General features: G+C 42.4%; 2 protein-coding genes across 2 annotated transcripts in view; one reads left to right on the top strand and one right to left on the bottom strand.

Annotated features, from left to right (window-relative positions):
* The window catches only part of CCDC81 (coiled-coil domain containing 81), a 73,129-nt gene extending 68,968 nt beyond the window's left edge, over positions 1–4,161 (bottom strand). Inside the window, exon 1 of the mRNA XM_068266769.1 lies at positions 4,032–4,161. Coding sequence (XP_068122870.1) covers positions 4,032–4,127 — 96 coding nt within the window. The 5' untranslated portion in view covers positions 4,128–4,161. The remainder of the gene's footprint in view (positions 1–4,031) is intronic.
* Positions 4,162–8,117: 3,956 nt separating this feature from the next.
* LOC137543719 (aquaporin-11-like) lies at positions 8,118–16,456 on the top strand. The gene is made up of 3 exons (XM_068264846.1): positions 8,118–8,783; positions 14,367–14,483; positions 16,219–16,456. Exons 1-3 carry the CDS (start codon positions 8,192–8,194, stop codon positions 16,290–16,292), a joined length of 783 nt encoding a protein of 260 aa, XP_068120947.1. The 5' UTR covers positions 8,118–8,191; the 3' UTR covers positions 16,293–16,456.
* Positions 16,457–16,711: the final 255 nt, after the last annotated feature.

The raw sequence follows: 16,711 nt of genomic DNA, 5'->3' as shown, positions 1-16,711 counted from the left end.
AAGAAAAAAAATGAAAAAATTCATTATTTGTCAGTTTTCGGCCATTATAGTTTTAAAATAATACATGCCTCCATAATTAAAACCCACGTATTGTATTTGCCCATTTGTCACGGTTATTTCACCATTTAAATTATGTCCCTATCACAATGTATCGCGACAATATTTTATTTGGAAATAAAAGAGCATTTTTTCCGTTTTGCATCGATCACTATTTACAAGCTTATAAAAAAAATGGAGAAATATTTCATCTTTACATAGATATTTAAAAAGTTTAGACCCTTAGGTAAATATTTATGTGTTTTGTTTTTTTTATAGTAATGTTTTTTTTTTTTTTTTATTAAACATTTTATGTGGGCATTTTTGGGAGGGTGGGATATAAATAGTGTTTTATTTGGGGAAATATTTGTGTATTGTAATGTTTTTTTACTTTTACTTGTAGTTTTACTTTTTGGCCACAAGATGGCAATCTTGAGTTTGTTTACATGACGTCACTGTAAGCGTACAATGTACGCTTAGAGGGACATAGCTTCAGAAAAAGCGTAGCTTCCGAGAGAAGCTGTTGCTTTTTCAGCGGGGGAGAGGAATCAGTGATCGGGCACCATAGCCCGATACATTGATTCCTGGGCTAACGAATCCGCGGCCGGGAGTGCGCGTGCACGCGCGCGATCGGCCGCAGGAGCGTGCGGGAGAGCGCATGTCCTCCTTGACGTTTTTATACGTCAAGGAGGACAAAGTGGTTAAAAGCGCAATCGCCGGATACATTTTTGCAATGCAATTTGTGAGCGTCTTGCGCTTTTCCTATACCTTCCATTGTACCAAAATCGCCCCGAAAATGGTACAGGCAGCACTTTGCTGAGCGGATCGGAAACAAACTGCTCAGATGTGACCTCTCTCATAGGGAATCATTGCACACACGTTTTTAGGGCGATTTTTAAAATCACTGACGCTTTCAAAAAAAGCGTAAAACACCGTAGGTGTGAACAAGCCCTATGAGAGTGTTCGCATCTGAGCGGTTCTTTTGCGATCCGGTCAGCAAAGCGCCGCTTGTACCATTTTTAGGGCGATTTGCCTGTAATGGCAGGTATATGCCGATTTCCCAAACGTTTTTATGAATCATTTCCGGTTCAAAGAATTCACTTCCTGACTGACGCCAGGAAGTGAAAAAAAATCACTTTCTAAGCACTTAGAAAACGCAGAGAAAGGCGAGTAAAAAAAAAAATCACTCAGTGCTAGAGAAAGCGCCCCAGCACAGCCCCCTGCAGATATCCTGTCCTGCGCCGTCACTGAAGAATCCTCCATTCCCGTCGCATGTCACCGTCCAATTATTCGTCTAACTAGACGGATGTTACTGTGGCTGCGTGGCCGCACTGGTCCTCACTCCCACTCGTTTCTCCGGGAGCATACTGCGCAGACGCAGTACGAAGTTTTCTCCCGTAAGCCCTTTCTGATTGATTGTAACATCTGAAAAATGTGAATAATGTTTTACACACGTCTTCAATTTTTCCCCAATTGTGAAAACATAAATGATTGAAAACTCTGAAAAAAAATGCTTTGGACTATGATATGAATAAAGAAATTGACAATTTATCCTACGCCATTAAAGGGAAGGTTCAGGGAGGGTATTAAAAAAATAAAAATAAATTTCCACTTACCTGGGGCTTCCTCCAGCCCGTGGCAGGCAGAAGGTGCCCTCGCCGCCGCTCCGCAGGCTCCCGGTGGTCTCCGGTGCCCGACCCGACCTGGCCAGGCCGGCTGCCAGGTCGGGCTCTTCTGCGCTCCATTTCCTGGCACTTCTGCGTCCCACGCCGGCGCGCTGACGCCGGGCTGTACTGCGCAGGCGCAGTAGTTCTGCGCGTGCGCAGTACAGCCCGGCGGACGTCCGATGACGTCAGCGCGCCGGCATGGGACGCAGAAGTGCCAGGAAATGGAGCGCAGAAGAGCCGACCTGGCAGCCGGCCAGGTCGGGTCGGGCACCGGAGACCACCGGGAGCCTGCGGAGCGGCGGCGAGGGCACCTCCTGCCTGCCAAGGGCTGGGGGGAGCCACAGGTAAGTGGAAATTTATTTTTATTTTTTAATCCCCTCCCTGAACCTTCCCTTTAAAGCGGGCCTGAACTCAGATCTTCCTATCTGCTCTAGAAGATAAGCAACAGCATAATAAAATTTAAAGAAAAACATTTCTTTGTTACAGCTGATGCAAATCCTGCAATAAATCTGCAGAGTGTCTACTTCCTGCTTTCATGGAGGCAGACATATTGTTAGCATCCTGTGTTTACTAATTAGCTCTCTGTCCTGGCAGGACAGGCCGACACAGCTGAGGGATCAAATTACAACTTGTGCTTAGTCACAGATGAGGGGGAATTAGACAAGCTAAACTCTCTAAATACATACAGGGTGCTTTTCTCTGTTTTCCTTCTGTCCTGTGCAAGCGTTCAGGTCCACTTTAAATTTTTTATAAGAATTGATCAGAAAAATCAGCCACTCCCGATCAAACAGGGTCAATGCTATCATAGTGGCATTCTGTGCATTGCCCCAGGGCTGCTGGGCACTGCTGACCGACCCCCACCCCCCAACTTGGGCTCCCTGGGGCCCCTGCAAAGTTTTAGGCAGCATAGCAACTCACCTGTCCCAGCATGCTGCTCCATGTGTCACACCCCTTGGTTACATCATCTCAGTGAACTGTTACATGTGATTAGAGGTGGTTTAATGCTAATAGGAGTCTATTTTTTTTTCAAAAAAGAAACCAGATACTTACCTAAGGAGAGGAAAGGCTATGGGTCCTAATGCGCCTTCCCAGTACTCTCCCGGGGGCCTCGTTGCGGCGGCAGCTCCTGCGTTTAAATCCTCTGCCACTGGGGACTTCAGGCATCTTGGGGAGCCGAGTCCTCCTGAAGACAAGCGGCTCCATACTGCGAGTGTGCGAGAGAGTGCGCAAGGGAGGGCAGTATGGAGCACTCGGGCTCCCCGAAGACTTCAAAAGCCTCCCTTTGGCGGAGAAGACAGCAGTATTTGACTAATTTAGTCAAATGCTGCTACGGGGGAGACTGGAACGGACACCAGAAGAGGAGAGGGTAGCTCTATAGCAGGGGAAGGGGACCTATGACTCGGGAGCCAGATGTGGCTCTTTAGATGGCTACATCCGGCTTACAAACAAATCAGTAGGGATTGATTCACTAAGCTTCCATTGCTCAAGCAGGGCAGCTTAGTGTGGCAGCGCAAGTAGCATTTTCAAAGTAGTGCCCGCTACTGCTGTAGCATGCACTACTAACTTACTTACGCTACCCCAAAATAAACATCTGCTCCAATTGTCCCACTCTGGACCCTGTCAGGTCCAGTGACTTTGTAGGGTGAGATCCCCACACTTTGGCCCAATAAGCTGCCTGTCAAGCGACAGGCAGCCTATTGGACCAATCAAAGTGCGGGGATCCTGTCCTACAAAGTGAATTAAAGCCCAAGTCAGCTAGCTAATTGTACAAGCTGTTAGTTGGTATTTCTCCTGTCTGGCTCTCGGGGAAATTGCTGATGTTGCTGTAACCCAAGAGAAGCTGAAGACGTGTCTGACACTCCGCTGCCTGGCGGATCAACTGTATACACATCACCATGGCAACAGGGACATGAGCCCTACTGTCCCAGTTTGAAACATATTTGAAAATATATGGCATTTATGGCTCTCTCAGACAAAAAGGTTCCTGACCACTGCTCTATAGTTGTCAGAGCCTTCCCATTCCCTAGGTAAGTATCTGTTTTTTTTTAAAGGTTCCCATTGACTTTAAGATGTAATGGGGCCCTAGGCAAGGTAGTAGATTTGGGGCCCCCTTGAGGTTTTTTTGGTAAGCTAAAGTGGAGAGAGATCAGAGAAGGTCGCTGTTGGGCCCATTGACACCCACTAGAGCCCATTGACCTTCCTACGTAGGTTGCCTGGTGGATGATCCTGCTCTGCAGGCCATTACATAATAACATGCGTTGGGTCACTGAGAAGAGGGCCCCCTGTGAGGACAAAGACGACAGTGCACAGACTAATGGAGCAGCACACCTGCAGGGATAGTGGGGGGCCTGGCAGCTGCCTCAGGGGTGGATTTGCTTCCAGGGAGAGGGTGATCAGGGCCACTCCCCCGATTACTTTTGCCATGAGACCCCATTGTAGCTCGTTCCAGCGGCGATCTCCATGGTGACGGCAGCATCATGTGATATGCTGATATGTAAAGAAGGCAGGTCACATGACACCGCAGTTGCCATGGAGATCACTGCTGGAACAAATGATTGGGTGAGTTACTTCTTGTAACAGTTCATTTAAAATGTTATGACTACTTTTATGTAATTATTGTTTACGTCTAAAAAAAAAAACATATGTGAGCGTTGCACAGATGCAATAAAAACACTAAGGCCCCATTTACACTTAATCAGTTGCTATGCGTTAGTGTGCGTTAGTATGCATTGGTACGCGTTAGTGCACGTTTTTTCCATAGCAGCGCATTGGGAAGAAGATTTCAGTTAAAACGCATTAAAGAGAAACCGTGACCAAGAATTGAACTTCATCCCAGTCAGTAGCTTTCCCATGAGAAATCTATTCCTTTTAACAAATGGATCATCAGGGGGCTCTGTATGGCTGATATTGTGGTGAAACCCCTCCCATAGTAGACTGTGAGGACCATTTTCCTTGCAGTTTCCTGTCTGTGAACCTCATTGCATTGTGGGAAATGGCTGTTTACAGCTGTTTCCAACTGCCAAAAAATGCAAAAAAGCAAACAGCATCTCCTGCCAGCAGTAAAAATGTCACCATGTGATAAATGTCAGAATGTAAATCAAGGAGAGGAAAGCTTTTACAATGGGCAAACACTGACTAAATCATTTATACTGTAGTCATAATTATTGTAAAAATGAAGCACTTTTTTTAATTACATAATTTTCACTGGAGTTCCTCTTTAAGTGTGAAAGGTGCCATAGGAAAACATGGGCATTACTTTAAAAATCAGTTTTCTTTCAGTTATAACTGAGAGCAACTGATTAAGTGTAAAAGGGGCCTAATATTTTATTTCCTACAAGGTTTACAATGTGTTAATGATTGCAGAACATGAATTTCTGTTCTCACTAACCCATTCACATAATCATTAATCATACACTGGATATTACCTAGATCCACTCATACCCACGCTGCCATAAAACACTGATAATGGGAATTTTAAAAGTTCCCTTTAAAGCCACCTATGTAAAATTGCACAATCCAGTTTAAAGAGAAAAAAACATTATTTTCACTGGAGTTCCTCTTTAAAGAGAATCTGTATTGTTAAAAATCGCACAAAAGTAAACATACCAGTGCGTTAGGGGACATCTCCTATTACCCTCTGTCACAATTTTGCAGCTCCCCGCCACATTAAAAGTGGTTAAAAACAGTTTTAAAAAGTTTGTTTATAAACAAACAAAATGGCCACCAAAACAGGAAGTAGGTTGATGTACAGTATGTCCACACATAGAAAATACATCCATACACAAGCAGGCTGTATACACCCTTCCTTTTGTATCTCAAGAGATTATTTGTGTGTTTCTTTCCCCCTGTTCTCATGCACTGAAGTTTCAGGCTGCTTGTTTCTTCCTGCAAACAGCTTTGCCCTTGTCTGTAATCCTCAGTATGTGAAAGCCCAGCCAGCTCAGAGGACGATTTATCCAGCTTGTAAAAGAGAAGAGAGAAGCTGCTCTAATCCTAAATAACACACAGGCAGTGTGCATAGAGGGGCCTGGAAGGGGGAGTTCATAGCAGAACCACAACACTGAAGAACTTGGCAGCCTTCCAGACACAGGCCGACAAGTCTGACAGGGGAAAGATACATTGATTTATTACAGAGACAGTGATAGTATAAAGTGCTGCAGTAAGCCAGAACCCATTAGAATAGCTTTTGGAACTTGTAGGATGATAAAAAACAGGGTGCAATTTTTGTTACGGAGTCTCTTTAAATATAAATATTGCAGTCTCTAAATGGTGTTTAAAATAACTCCAACTGAAATCGGTATGACTTTCCAAATTGTAGCAAAAAATGTACTAGGGCACGTTTACAGTGGCGGTGAAGCTATGTACAGGGTGGGCCATTTATATTGATACACCTTAATAAAATGGGAATGGTTGGTGATATTAAAGGGAACCAGAGATGAAGCACCCTCAAGTATTTTACCATATATATCAGTGGGAACATTAGAGAAAACACCTACCCTGCTCTCTGTTTCATTCTGCACTGCACAGCTTGCTTCTAATCAGCCCTGATAAAATCCCCATCTGAGCCTTCAGTCTGGTTTTGCTCAGGAATATTTATAGCTCAATCTGTGTTCTCTCATGTCTTTTCAAGCCCAAGCCTGCCCCCTGCTGGCTCTGCTCAGGAATCATTATAGCTGAGTCATTATAGCAATGCCAGACTAAATGCTCAGTCGGGGATTTTATCAGGTCTGTTAAGAAACAAGCTGTGCAGTGCAGAATGAAACAGAGAGTAGGGTAGGTGTTTTCTCTAATGCTCCCACTGTATGGTAAAATACATGAGGGTGCTTCATCTCTGGTTCACTTTAACTTCCATTGTTTTTCTTGTGAAATTCCCAATAAGTTTGAAGTGTCACATGACCCTCTTCCTATTGAAAAAACAAAAGTTGGATTCAAAATGGCCGCCATGGTCACCACTATCTTGAAAAGTTTCCCCCCTCACATCTACTAATGTGCCACAAACAGGAAATTAATATCACCAAACTTTCCCATTTTTATCCATATAAATGGCCCACCCTGTACTATATTTTTAACTGTACGTGTCGCGAAACTCCTAATGTGCAATACGACTTGCACTTCATGTAACAAGATTAAGAGTGGATAAACTAATATCTGATTGCACTTGAAGTTTGTTGATAACTAATAGCGTGATGTTAATATGTTGTTATTTTATGTATTTGAAAAAAAAATGGATTTTAAATAAAAACTAAAAGGAATGACCTATTTATTATTATTTTTTTAAAAGTGCTTTCTACAGTTTTGATTGAAAATATCCCCTTAAAGTATATCCGAGGTGAAAATAGAAAAACAATTGTATCCCATCCTCCTTCTCCTAAAAATGACCTTTTTTAGATATTCCACAGTTTTATTTTAAATCTAAATCTAGTTTTTACGTTTTTACTGTTTCATTGTCTCTGCTCAATCACACCTTCATTGCAGTATGCCAGAGCTCCAATCTAGTGATGATCTAATCAACAAATTACGATTTCGCTAAATTTCACGTACATTTTTGCAAATGCGCTTATACGTACTTACGATTTGCAAATTCAATTGATTTCTTGTAGTGATTCGTAATTCCGCATTAAATTTCGCGTAATTTCTTGCCGACTTTAGCGGTGAAAAGCACAGCCCCCATACATGCTATTGACACCAAAATTGCATATACATATATTAAGGAGAATCGTGGGTACAAGTCAAAAAAAGAATTTTGCAAAAAGACCTTGTAGTTTTTGAGAAACTTGATTTTAAAAATGCAAGTAAAAAATGTTTTTTAAACTTAGAAAAATGACAGTTTAAAAACCATGTTTCTTTGCATTTTTAAAATCGATTTTAAAATCGAGTTTGAGGAATGTGACACACACTCTCTGACTGTGCAGGAGCTGGAGGACAGTCAGAGAGTGAGTCAAATTCACCACTTGTTACATTGTGTTTACTTAAATGTATCTATCTAAACTTCAGATGCATCTGCATTTCTCTCCACGGAACTATAAAGCTCTGTGTGTAACCCTTCCAAATGCTGGTTGCATATAATATGCTGTAAATAATGTTTTAGAGCAAAGTTGAAATGCTGGGTTATATTCCGCTTTAAGTTGAATTACTGAAATAAATTTACTTTTGCACAATATTCTAAGTTTTCGAGTTTCACCTCTCAGCTTTTTAATGCTTACAACCATTAGAGGGCAGCAGCACATAAAACAGCTAAACTTTTATTGGCAGATAGCATCAGTAGCAGAGACTTTGCTCCTGCTCCCAGTACAGGAGGCGGTTTACTACACACTGTGCCCTGAACTCTCAGATCAGTGCAGAATGTGATTTGAACCCAGAAGCAAAGCAGAAGTATGACAGATGCCCAAGCAGACTAGCACTGGAGAACATTCAGTGAAAACTGTGTCGGGGAGCCCAGCAAAGGTCCAAACCCAGTGCGGACTGAAACCAGTGCCACCATCAGACAAATGGACATCACAGAGCTGGTGCTGGGCTCTGCAGCCCTGATTATCTACACTGTATTCCTATGTGAGCTGCTACGCTGGGTGTGCCGAAGGGCTTTGCCTGCAGGTCTCGGGCTGGATCTGGCCTTGGAAGTAGTGTGTACAGTGCAGCTGTGCTGCTGCACCCTGGAGGTGGACCTACTCTGCACTAGGACTGATGCTGAGCTTTGGCTGGCCCTGACGCTCACCTACCTGCTGACTGTGGTACACTGTACGACCTTTGGAAGTGCCACGTGCAACCCATGTGGAAGTATGAATCAGTGGCTGTATGGCAAGGTGAAGGCCTCACGTGCCGTCCTGCAGGTGGTGGCCCAGTTTGTGGCAGCTGGATTATCATGGGTACTGATGCCACATCTCTGGTCACTGGGCGTGTCGCCACTTCATAAAATGGATAAAGACTGCTACAGCCCCCTCCAGGTTTCCTATCTGACCGGAGCCTTGGTGGAGATGGCCTGTGCCCTGAGCCTGTTCCTAACTCTGCAACCTCTTCCCAGGATCAGCGAGGCTCTTCAACCACACATGATTGCTGTGACCATCACGTTGATCGCCTACGCAGGTGATGATAGCGGTTTCTTATTCGTCAACAAGAGATGGCCAAAAAATGCAAATAATTCCAGAATTGAACTGGGCCAATCAAAATCTGTAGACACTGCATCCGATTGGCTAGATTCACAGCTGCATACTTTTTGCATGCAAACTGCAATTATTAGCATCTTCTTGACCATCTCTACTCATGCTATAAATGGGCTCATACGTGTTCTGCACTGTAGTACATGATCATGCTTAACTAGTTAACCACTGAGGGTTTTTTCCCCTTATGGACCAGCACAATTTTCACCTTTCGGGTGCTCCTCCATTTCATACACCAATAACTTTACCACTACTTATCACAATTAAATTATCTATATGTTGTTTGTTTTTCAATTAGGCTTTCTTTAGGTGGTACGTTTTGCTAAGAATTATTTTACGCTAAATGCATTTAAATGGGAATAATAAGAAAAAAATGAAAACATTAATTTATTCTCAGTTTTGGGCCATTATAGTTTTGAAATAAAACATGCTACTTTGGATAAAATCCACTCATTTTATTTACCCTTCTGTCCCTTTTATTACAACATTTAAAATATGTCCCTAGTATAATGTGTGGCGATAATATTTTATTTGAAAATAAAGGTGTGTTTGTTTTGCGTCTAACTAATTACAAGCCCATATCTACAAAAATAAAAGTGATATACCCCCATGACATACATATAAAAAAAAAAAGTTGAGTCCCTAAGGCAGGGGTATCAAACAAAGTGGGCCAAAATTGAACACTGGGACCAAGTTGCGGGCCAACTTCAATGTCTACTGGCCACCTTCCTCCCTCATAAAGTTCCCTGGTGTCTAATGGCTCCCCTCCAACCTCTATTTAGTTCCACAGTGTGTTGTGGTTCTCCTCCCTCCCCTATACAGTTCCCAAGTGTTTAGTGCTTTTCCCTCTAACTCCCCATATGGCTTCCCCGGAATTCTAGGGCTTTACCTCCATTACAGCTTCCCTGGTCACCTAGAGTGGGCCAAACATAATGCAAAGTGGGAAACCACTTGGGGGCCAAATGTGATGGCTTTGAGGGCCAGATTTGGCCCGCGGGCCGGAGTTTTACATGTATGCCCTAAGGTAACTATTATTTTATTTTTTTATATGTACATTTTTGAATTTTTTTATACAAGTGTTTATTTTTGGTAACTATGGGAGGGGATGTAAGGGGTTAATTCATGGGGTATTTTATGTATTTTTATTTAATGTAATGTATGTAGGTGTAATGTTACTATTTGGCCACTTTTGTTCCTCCTGTGTACTGCAGTCACGCATTACAGGAAATAACTTGTGTATGCTTTACTTTCACTTTCATCACTGATCATTGATCACAGGCGCTTAGATCGGTGAATGGAAACTGTGTTTATCAGTTGTAACAATGAAATATTTTTCTTTAAAGGCTATTATGCTGTTGCGTATCTTTTTATTATGCAAAACAACTGATGCAGTGTAAATGCAATCTCACTCAGGGGCGTAACTAAGGAGCTTGGGGCCCCAGTGCGAGTTTTTCATGGGGCCCCAAGCACTGTATTGATATGGAGCCCCAAAACCTACCAGGACAGCTGCAGTGTCAAAGAGGTGGAATTAGAGTACTACAGTGAATTGAATAAGGAAGCATCCTTACTGTTAGGAAACAGAGATTACCACTATGCAATAGGGATGCCAATTTCTGCTTCTGCCAATATTCCACTTACGGCCAATGCCGATTACCGCTACCACTTTCCACCTACTGCGAATTTCCACGTTCCAATGCGAAACAATATTGCCTTTTGATGGGAAAATTTTTGCATCCTCTGATTGGCTTATTCATTCTAAGTCTTCTGATTCGCTTAAAATGACCGAATATCGGTAATACAAAACATTTTTTGCGTTCCGACGCAATAAAATTCCGCAGTCCCTTATTGGTTTATTCATTATGAGTCTTCTGATTGGCTGTCTAGTGTGAAAATGTGATTTCCAATCGGAAATGGGGAAATTTCAATTCTATGGAATCCAAATGAGCCTCCCTACTATGCAATGCACATATAGAGGAGTTCATCATCAGCACAGCACCAATGAGAAGCTAAAAAGACAGATGAAGGCAGGCCCTTAGTGGGCCCCTCTGCTCCAGTGGCTCCGGTGCAGTCGCAACCACTGCATCCCCTATTGCTATGCCACTGCTCTCACTCCCAGGACTCCGTTGCTCAGTTCAAGTCAGGTTAATGCAGATCCGAAATGAAAAACTAACTATAACAAGTAACTTGTCTGTATATCTTATCTAAAGTTTAGATAGTTCGCACAGCAAATCTAGCTGCAAACAGCTTCAACAGTATATGATTACTTCTTCCTGTGATACAATGAGAGTGGCCATGTTCTGTTTGTCACATTACTCAGCCAAGCTGATCTGCATCTCCAGCCCTTAGCCTGTGAAAACTTCACTCCCCTCTCCTCCTCTCTCGTCCCCTCTGCCTCTGAAATCTCTGGCTAGTAACCTCCTCCTCCCAGACTGAGCTCCCATAAGCCCTTGCTTCAAGGGTCTCAGTGTGCCAAGGCACTCTGGAGAAGCTGTGGGTGGGGCTTGTTTAGTTTATTGGAAATTAGAGAGAGTATTAAAACAAAAGAAAAAGTATTTGGCTTGAGGAATGCCCTATAAACTATATGAAAGGAACACACCTATGCAATATGCAATGAGTAAAAGTTTATCTCAAATCCACTTTAACCTCCTTGCTGGTTATCCCGATATTTTTTTTTGTTACACGCAGCTAGCACTTTGCTACATCATGGGCTCGCTACATGATGTAAAAAAAAAAACAAAACAAAAAAAAGTGCTGTGCTGCCTCCTTGCCGGGGGAATTAGACCGGCAAGGAGGTTAAGGACACTCTGGGCCCCCACCTACTCCTGGACCTCAGAGCAGCTATAGTTACCATACTGCATCACACATGTGAACGGAGACACTGAAATGCAGTAAGCCTTTTGGCAACATGTACACTGACAACAAGCCATAGTTCAGAGTTTTGCATAATCAGCTGGTAGTTGGGCACAAAGGTTACAGATTTCTGTACTTAACACATTCCTGCTAATTGTAGTCATCTCAGACACACTCTTGTTTCCTATGGCAGCTCTTTGTAGAAACGTGTGCTGTGTTCCTGATGCCGTGTTGGGCAGTAGGCGTTAAAGGACCACTTCAGATTCCCTTTAACTGTTCACTTTTTTCACTGAAGTGAAAATAAACTTATGAGATAATGAATTGTATGTGTAGTGCAGCTAAGAAATACAACATTAGTAGCCCAGATATGAGTCATATATTGTTTCCAGTTCAGGAAGAGTTAAAAAAAACTTCAGTTGTGATCAATGCAAAAGAGCTTCTCTGAGCTCTCCGACCCAACTTGGGTCGCTGTTTTCTGGAGCACTTATACAAAGAAACAGACAGATTTAGATAAGATTTTTACTGCAGGAAACTTAAAGGGTCATTAGCTCTGCTTATTTTATAGTTTAAAATACAGAGTGTGGCTTATAATTCCAAATATGACAGAATAATGCCATGTAAAAAAACAACACATATATATCTAAAAATGTAAATATGAGACTATTTTCTTTGCAACTAATGTTCTATTAATTATCAATACTACACATTCATACATTTTTTTTCACTTCACCGTCACTTAAAAATCTGACAGAACCGAGAGGTTTTGGACCAATCCATCTCCTCATGGGGGATTCTCAGAGTTTTCATTGTTTTCAAAAGCATTTCTTGAACGGCAGGTTAATTGCCAACATAGTAAGATACTAGCCAGCCTCCCTAATCACTTGCATACTATTTTGGCAGTTAGACTTAGCAATTGCCATTCAGGAAATGCTTTTGAAAACAAAGAAAACCCGGAGAATTCCACATGAGGAGATGGACTAGTCGAAAACCTGTCAGTTCTGTCAGATTCTAACTACTTACTTTTTTCGCTGGAGTGGTCCTTTAACCAGTTCACCACTGAGAGGTTTTTCCCCTTTAAGACCAGAGCAATTTTCACCTTTCAGCGCTCCTCCCTTTCATTCACCAATAACTTTATCACTACTTATGACAACACAATGATCTATATATTGGTTTTTTCATCACCAAAAGTCTTTCTTTGGGTGGTACATTGTGCTAAGAATGATTTTATTCTAAATGTGTTTTAAAGGGAAAAATAAGAAAAATGGAAAACATGCATTATTTTTCTTTTTTCAGCAATTATAGTTTTGAAATAAAACCTGCTACCGTGGATAAAATCTGCACATTTTATTCACCCATATGTCCCAGTTATTACAACGTTTGAAACATGTCCCTGGTTCAATGTGTGGCAACAATATTTTATTTGGAAATAAAGGAGCATTTTTTAAGTTTTGCGTTCATCACTAATTACAAGTTCATAGAGAGCAAAAATAACAGTAATATACCCTCTATGACATACATATGAAAGAAGTTCAGTCCCTAAGGGACTAAATTTATGTATTTTTTTTTTCAGGTTATATGTGGGTAACTATGGGAAAGTGTGGGAGGTAAGGGGTTCATTTTTATTGTATGTATAGGTCTTTTTGTTGAAAAAAAAATGTATGCAGATGTAATTTTACTATTTGTCCACAAGATACAATTAGTACGCTAACAGGAAGTAATGTGTATATGTATTACTTCCGTTATTACAATGACCGAAGGCATCTCGTTGATGCCAGCGATCATTGACACAGGCACTTAGATCAATGAATACGAACTGCATTCCCATTCACTGATCTCCCTACTAACGGGTGGTGATGAGAACGCGCATGAGCGTGCGCACGAAGGAGCGAGAGGGAGCGTGTGCAGCTGTGATTGCAGCGAGATACAAATATCTACGCCTCTGGAGCTAAGATGAAGTCTCTGGGGGTGTAGATATACTGTACATAATACTGGTTAAGCCTGGTATACACTTTCAATTATGATTGGCCAATCAGTGACCAATTTTACTACCTCCATCTAGTACAGGCTTTCTCAACCAGGGTTCCCTGGAACCCCAGGGTTCCTTCAGTACTCTGCAGGGGTTCCTTGGCATTTTCCCTCATCTTGGGGGAAGTATAATAGTGCACATTATAATAGGGAGTACTGTAACAAGAAGCGTTAATTTGGGGGGTCAGGAGACAGTATAATGAGGGGCAATATAATAGGAAGTAGTGAAATAAACAGCCACACATATTTTAAAGACCATGCCTCCAACAAAATAAATGTAGGGGTTCCTCAAGACCAAAAAAGTGTTTGCAGGGGTTCCTTGAGATCAAAAAGTTATTTGCAGGGTTCCTCCAAGGTTAAAAGGTTGAGAAAGGCTGATCTAGTATGAGGGTTTACTTACACAATCTGCATTAGTATTCAATATCTGTTGACCCATATATTACATGAAGGTGGTAAAATTGGTCAGCGATTGACCAATCATAATTAAAAGTGTGTACCAGGATTTTTCAGACGGATAGCTGAACTTCCACTTATCTGAAGTCTCAAAAATCTAGAAAGTGACAACATTTTTTAATGGTGCCTTTTGTTGAGCAGTGATTTGTATAAAGTACAGGGCTGTTGTGTGCTTTTGCAGGTGCCACTCTGACTGGAGCCTTGTTTAACCCAGTATTGGCCTTCGCAGTTGTGTTCTTGTGCCAAGGAAACACTTATCTGGAATACATCTTTGTCTACTGGATCGGACCTCTTATCGGTGAGTTTTCCATATGGAAATATATATTGGCACTGGTCTAGTTTAGGAGACCCATTGGAGGACTGATCATAGGATCAGTTCTCCAATCACAGCACCCTCTACAGCATGAAGCGTTGTGATTGGCTGAATAGTGTGGGCGTAGTTTACTACAACCTATCTGAAACCTAGCAGTACAAGTAAGGTGCTGTCCACCCAATCACGTTAGCGGAACTTCCCTATGATGTTTCCTGCTGGGTCCCCTAAAGTAGACTAGTACCTGTATATTATCTGAGATAACAAAATGCTTCAAGTCAAAATAGTCACTTTGTGATTGAAATTTCTGTGCATCCCTAGAGGTGAAAACAAATATCACAAGTCCTGTACAGCACTTAAAGGATACCAGAAGTGAAAATATTAAGAGAAAAGGTGGGAGCAGGCATATACCCATGGCTGGGAGCGCTCTGCACATGCGTATGACGTCACTACATCATGTGCATGAAGTCACACGCATGCGCAGTGTGCTCCCGGCCACAGATGCGTGCAGGCCGACAGTAAAGCCAGACTCCGGCGACCCGAAAGAGGGTCCCAGAGGGCTTTTAAGTATGATAGGGGGGCTAGACAGGAGAATGGGTGAGCTGTGGGCATCAGGAAAAGTGACAGTATAGGCAATATTAGAATAGGTTAAGCGCTCAAAGTCCAGTCTCTGCTGCAGTCAGAATCTCAACTTGCACTTCATCATATAGGGTGGGATAGGCACACCAATAGTCCCGTCCCCCCCAATATGAAAAAACTCACCGGATGGAATGGCTGAATGGGCCCGTCAGCGCCTCAGGGGTATAGGCCACCCCTCAGCCACCTTGGCAAGCTCAGCTGGGCTCTTGTGAATCCAGGAACGTCACCTCCAAAAAAGATGCTTCAAATTCACGTTTCTTGTAAAAAGTTCAAATAAAACAATCTTTTTGCTTCTTATATACAACATGCGGGTGTTAAGATTGGGGAGGCACGCAGCTTTGTGTCAAGAGTGTCAGCCTTAAAGTAAGCCGCCGGGGCTCTCACCCCAAGGAACCGCCGCCACTGATAGTGAAAAACTCAGTGCATCAGACAATCACCGCCTCCGGTGACTTCACACGTTGCGCCACTCTGTAGCTCCACCCTACGCGTTTCATTACTATGGTGACTCCTCAGAGACTGGATTAACCTATTCTAATATTGCATCTTTTAAGCTTTTCACAATAAAGCTGGCCACTAATGGTCCAATTTCTAGCGAAAAATCGTTCGAGCGATCAGAAATTCTGATCGGACGAAAAATCGTTCACTACACCATCAACTAATCAATCATTGCTTCCTATCTATCACGACCACCAAGAAAATCCAAATTTTCGTTCGACGAAAATTCATTTGGGCGACATTTTTTTCACTCGTTCATAATCTATTGTGTCCACCAATGGAGATTATTTACAACCAATCTGATCAGAATTTCTGATCGCTCGAACGATTTTTCGCTAAAAATTGGACCGTTAGTGGCCAGCTTAAGCAAGGAAGCGCCCCACCTATATGAACTAGTGTTCATCTTCATTGCATCAATCTGCATATTACAGGCATTAGCTGAAAGCTTCCAATTTGGAAAATCAGTTTTGGATTGGTCAACTGTTTGCTAGCGAACACTGCCCGACTCCCGCAGAAAAATCATTGTGAAAATAATACTTGTCATTCAACTTTTTTAACTTAACTTCAGACTTATCTTATCTCGTTATAGGAACATTTATTTCCTTCCTGCTCCTGAAGTACATCTTGCCAAAATTCAGGCCAGGTCAGATGAAGATGGACTAACCAATGACTGGAGTCGCTCATCCAAAATCTCCAAGTAACACTCCAAAGACAGAGTCCTGCAGGGGTTATTTCAGCAGACAAATCCGATTCATACCAGACTCACAATCTGTACCCAACGCACAAGCTGCCTTTGTAAATGAATTGGTTATGCAGCAGGTGCTGTATCCCAGGGGTGTGTACACACTAAGGGCTGGTGCACACCGACCGGTTTTGGTAGCGTTTTTAGAACCGCTTGCGAAATGTCGAAACACTCGGGTAATGTATTTCAATGGGCTGGTGCGCACGAGAGCGTTAGGTGTTTTGCAGAAACGCATACTCCCGGGCTGCAGCATTTTTTGGATTTCTGAGGTGTTTCTGCCTCCAATGTTAAGTATAGGAAAACCGCAAAACGCTTGATAAAACGCTTGATACTGTAACAA

Source organism: Hyperolius riggenbachi, chromosome 2, assembly GCF_040937935.1.
Source record: "Hyperolius riggenbachi isolate aHypRig1 chromosome 2, aHypRig1.pri, whole genome shotgun sequence".
NCBI lineage: Eukaryota > Metazoa > Chordata > Amphibia > Anura > Hyperoliidae > Hyperolius > Hyperolius riggenbachi.
The sequence above is the reverse complement of the archived record's forward strand: the minus strand, read 5'-3'. Positions and strand labels throughout refer to the sequence as shown.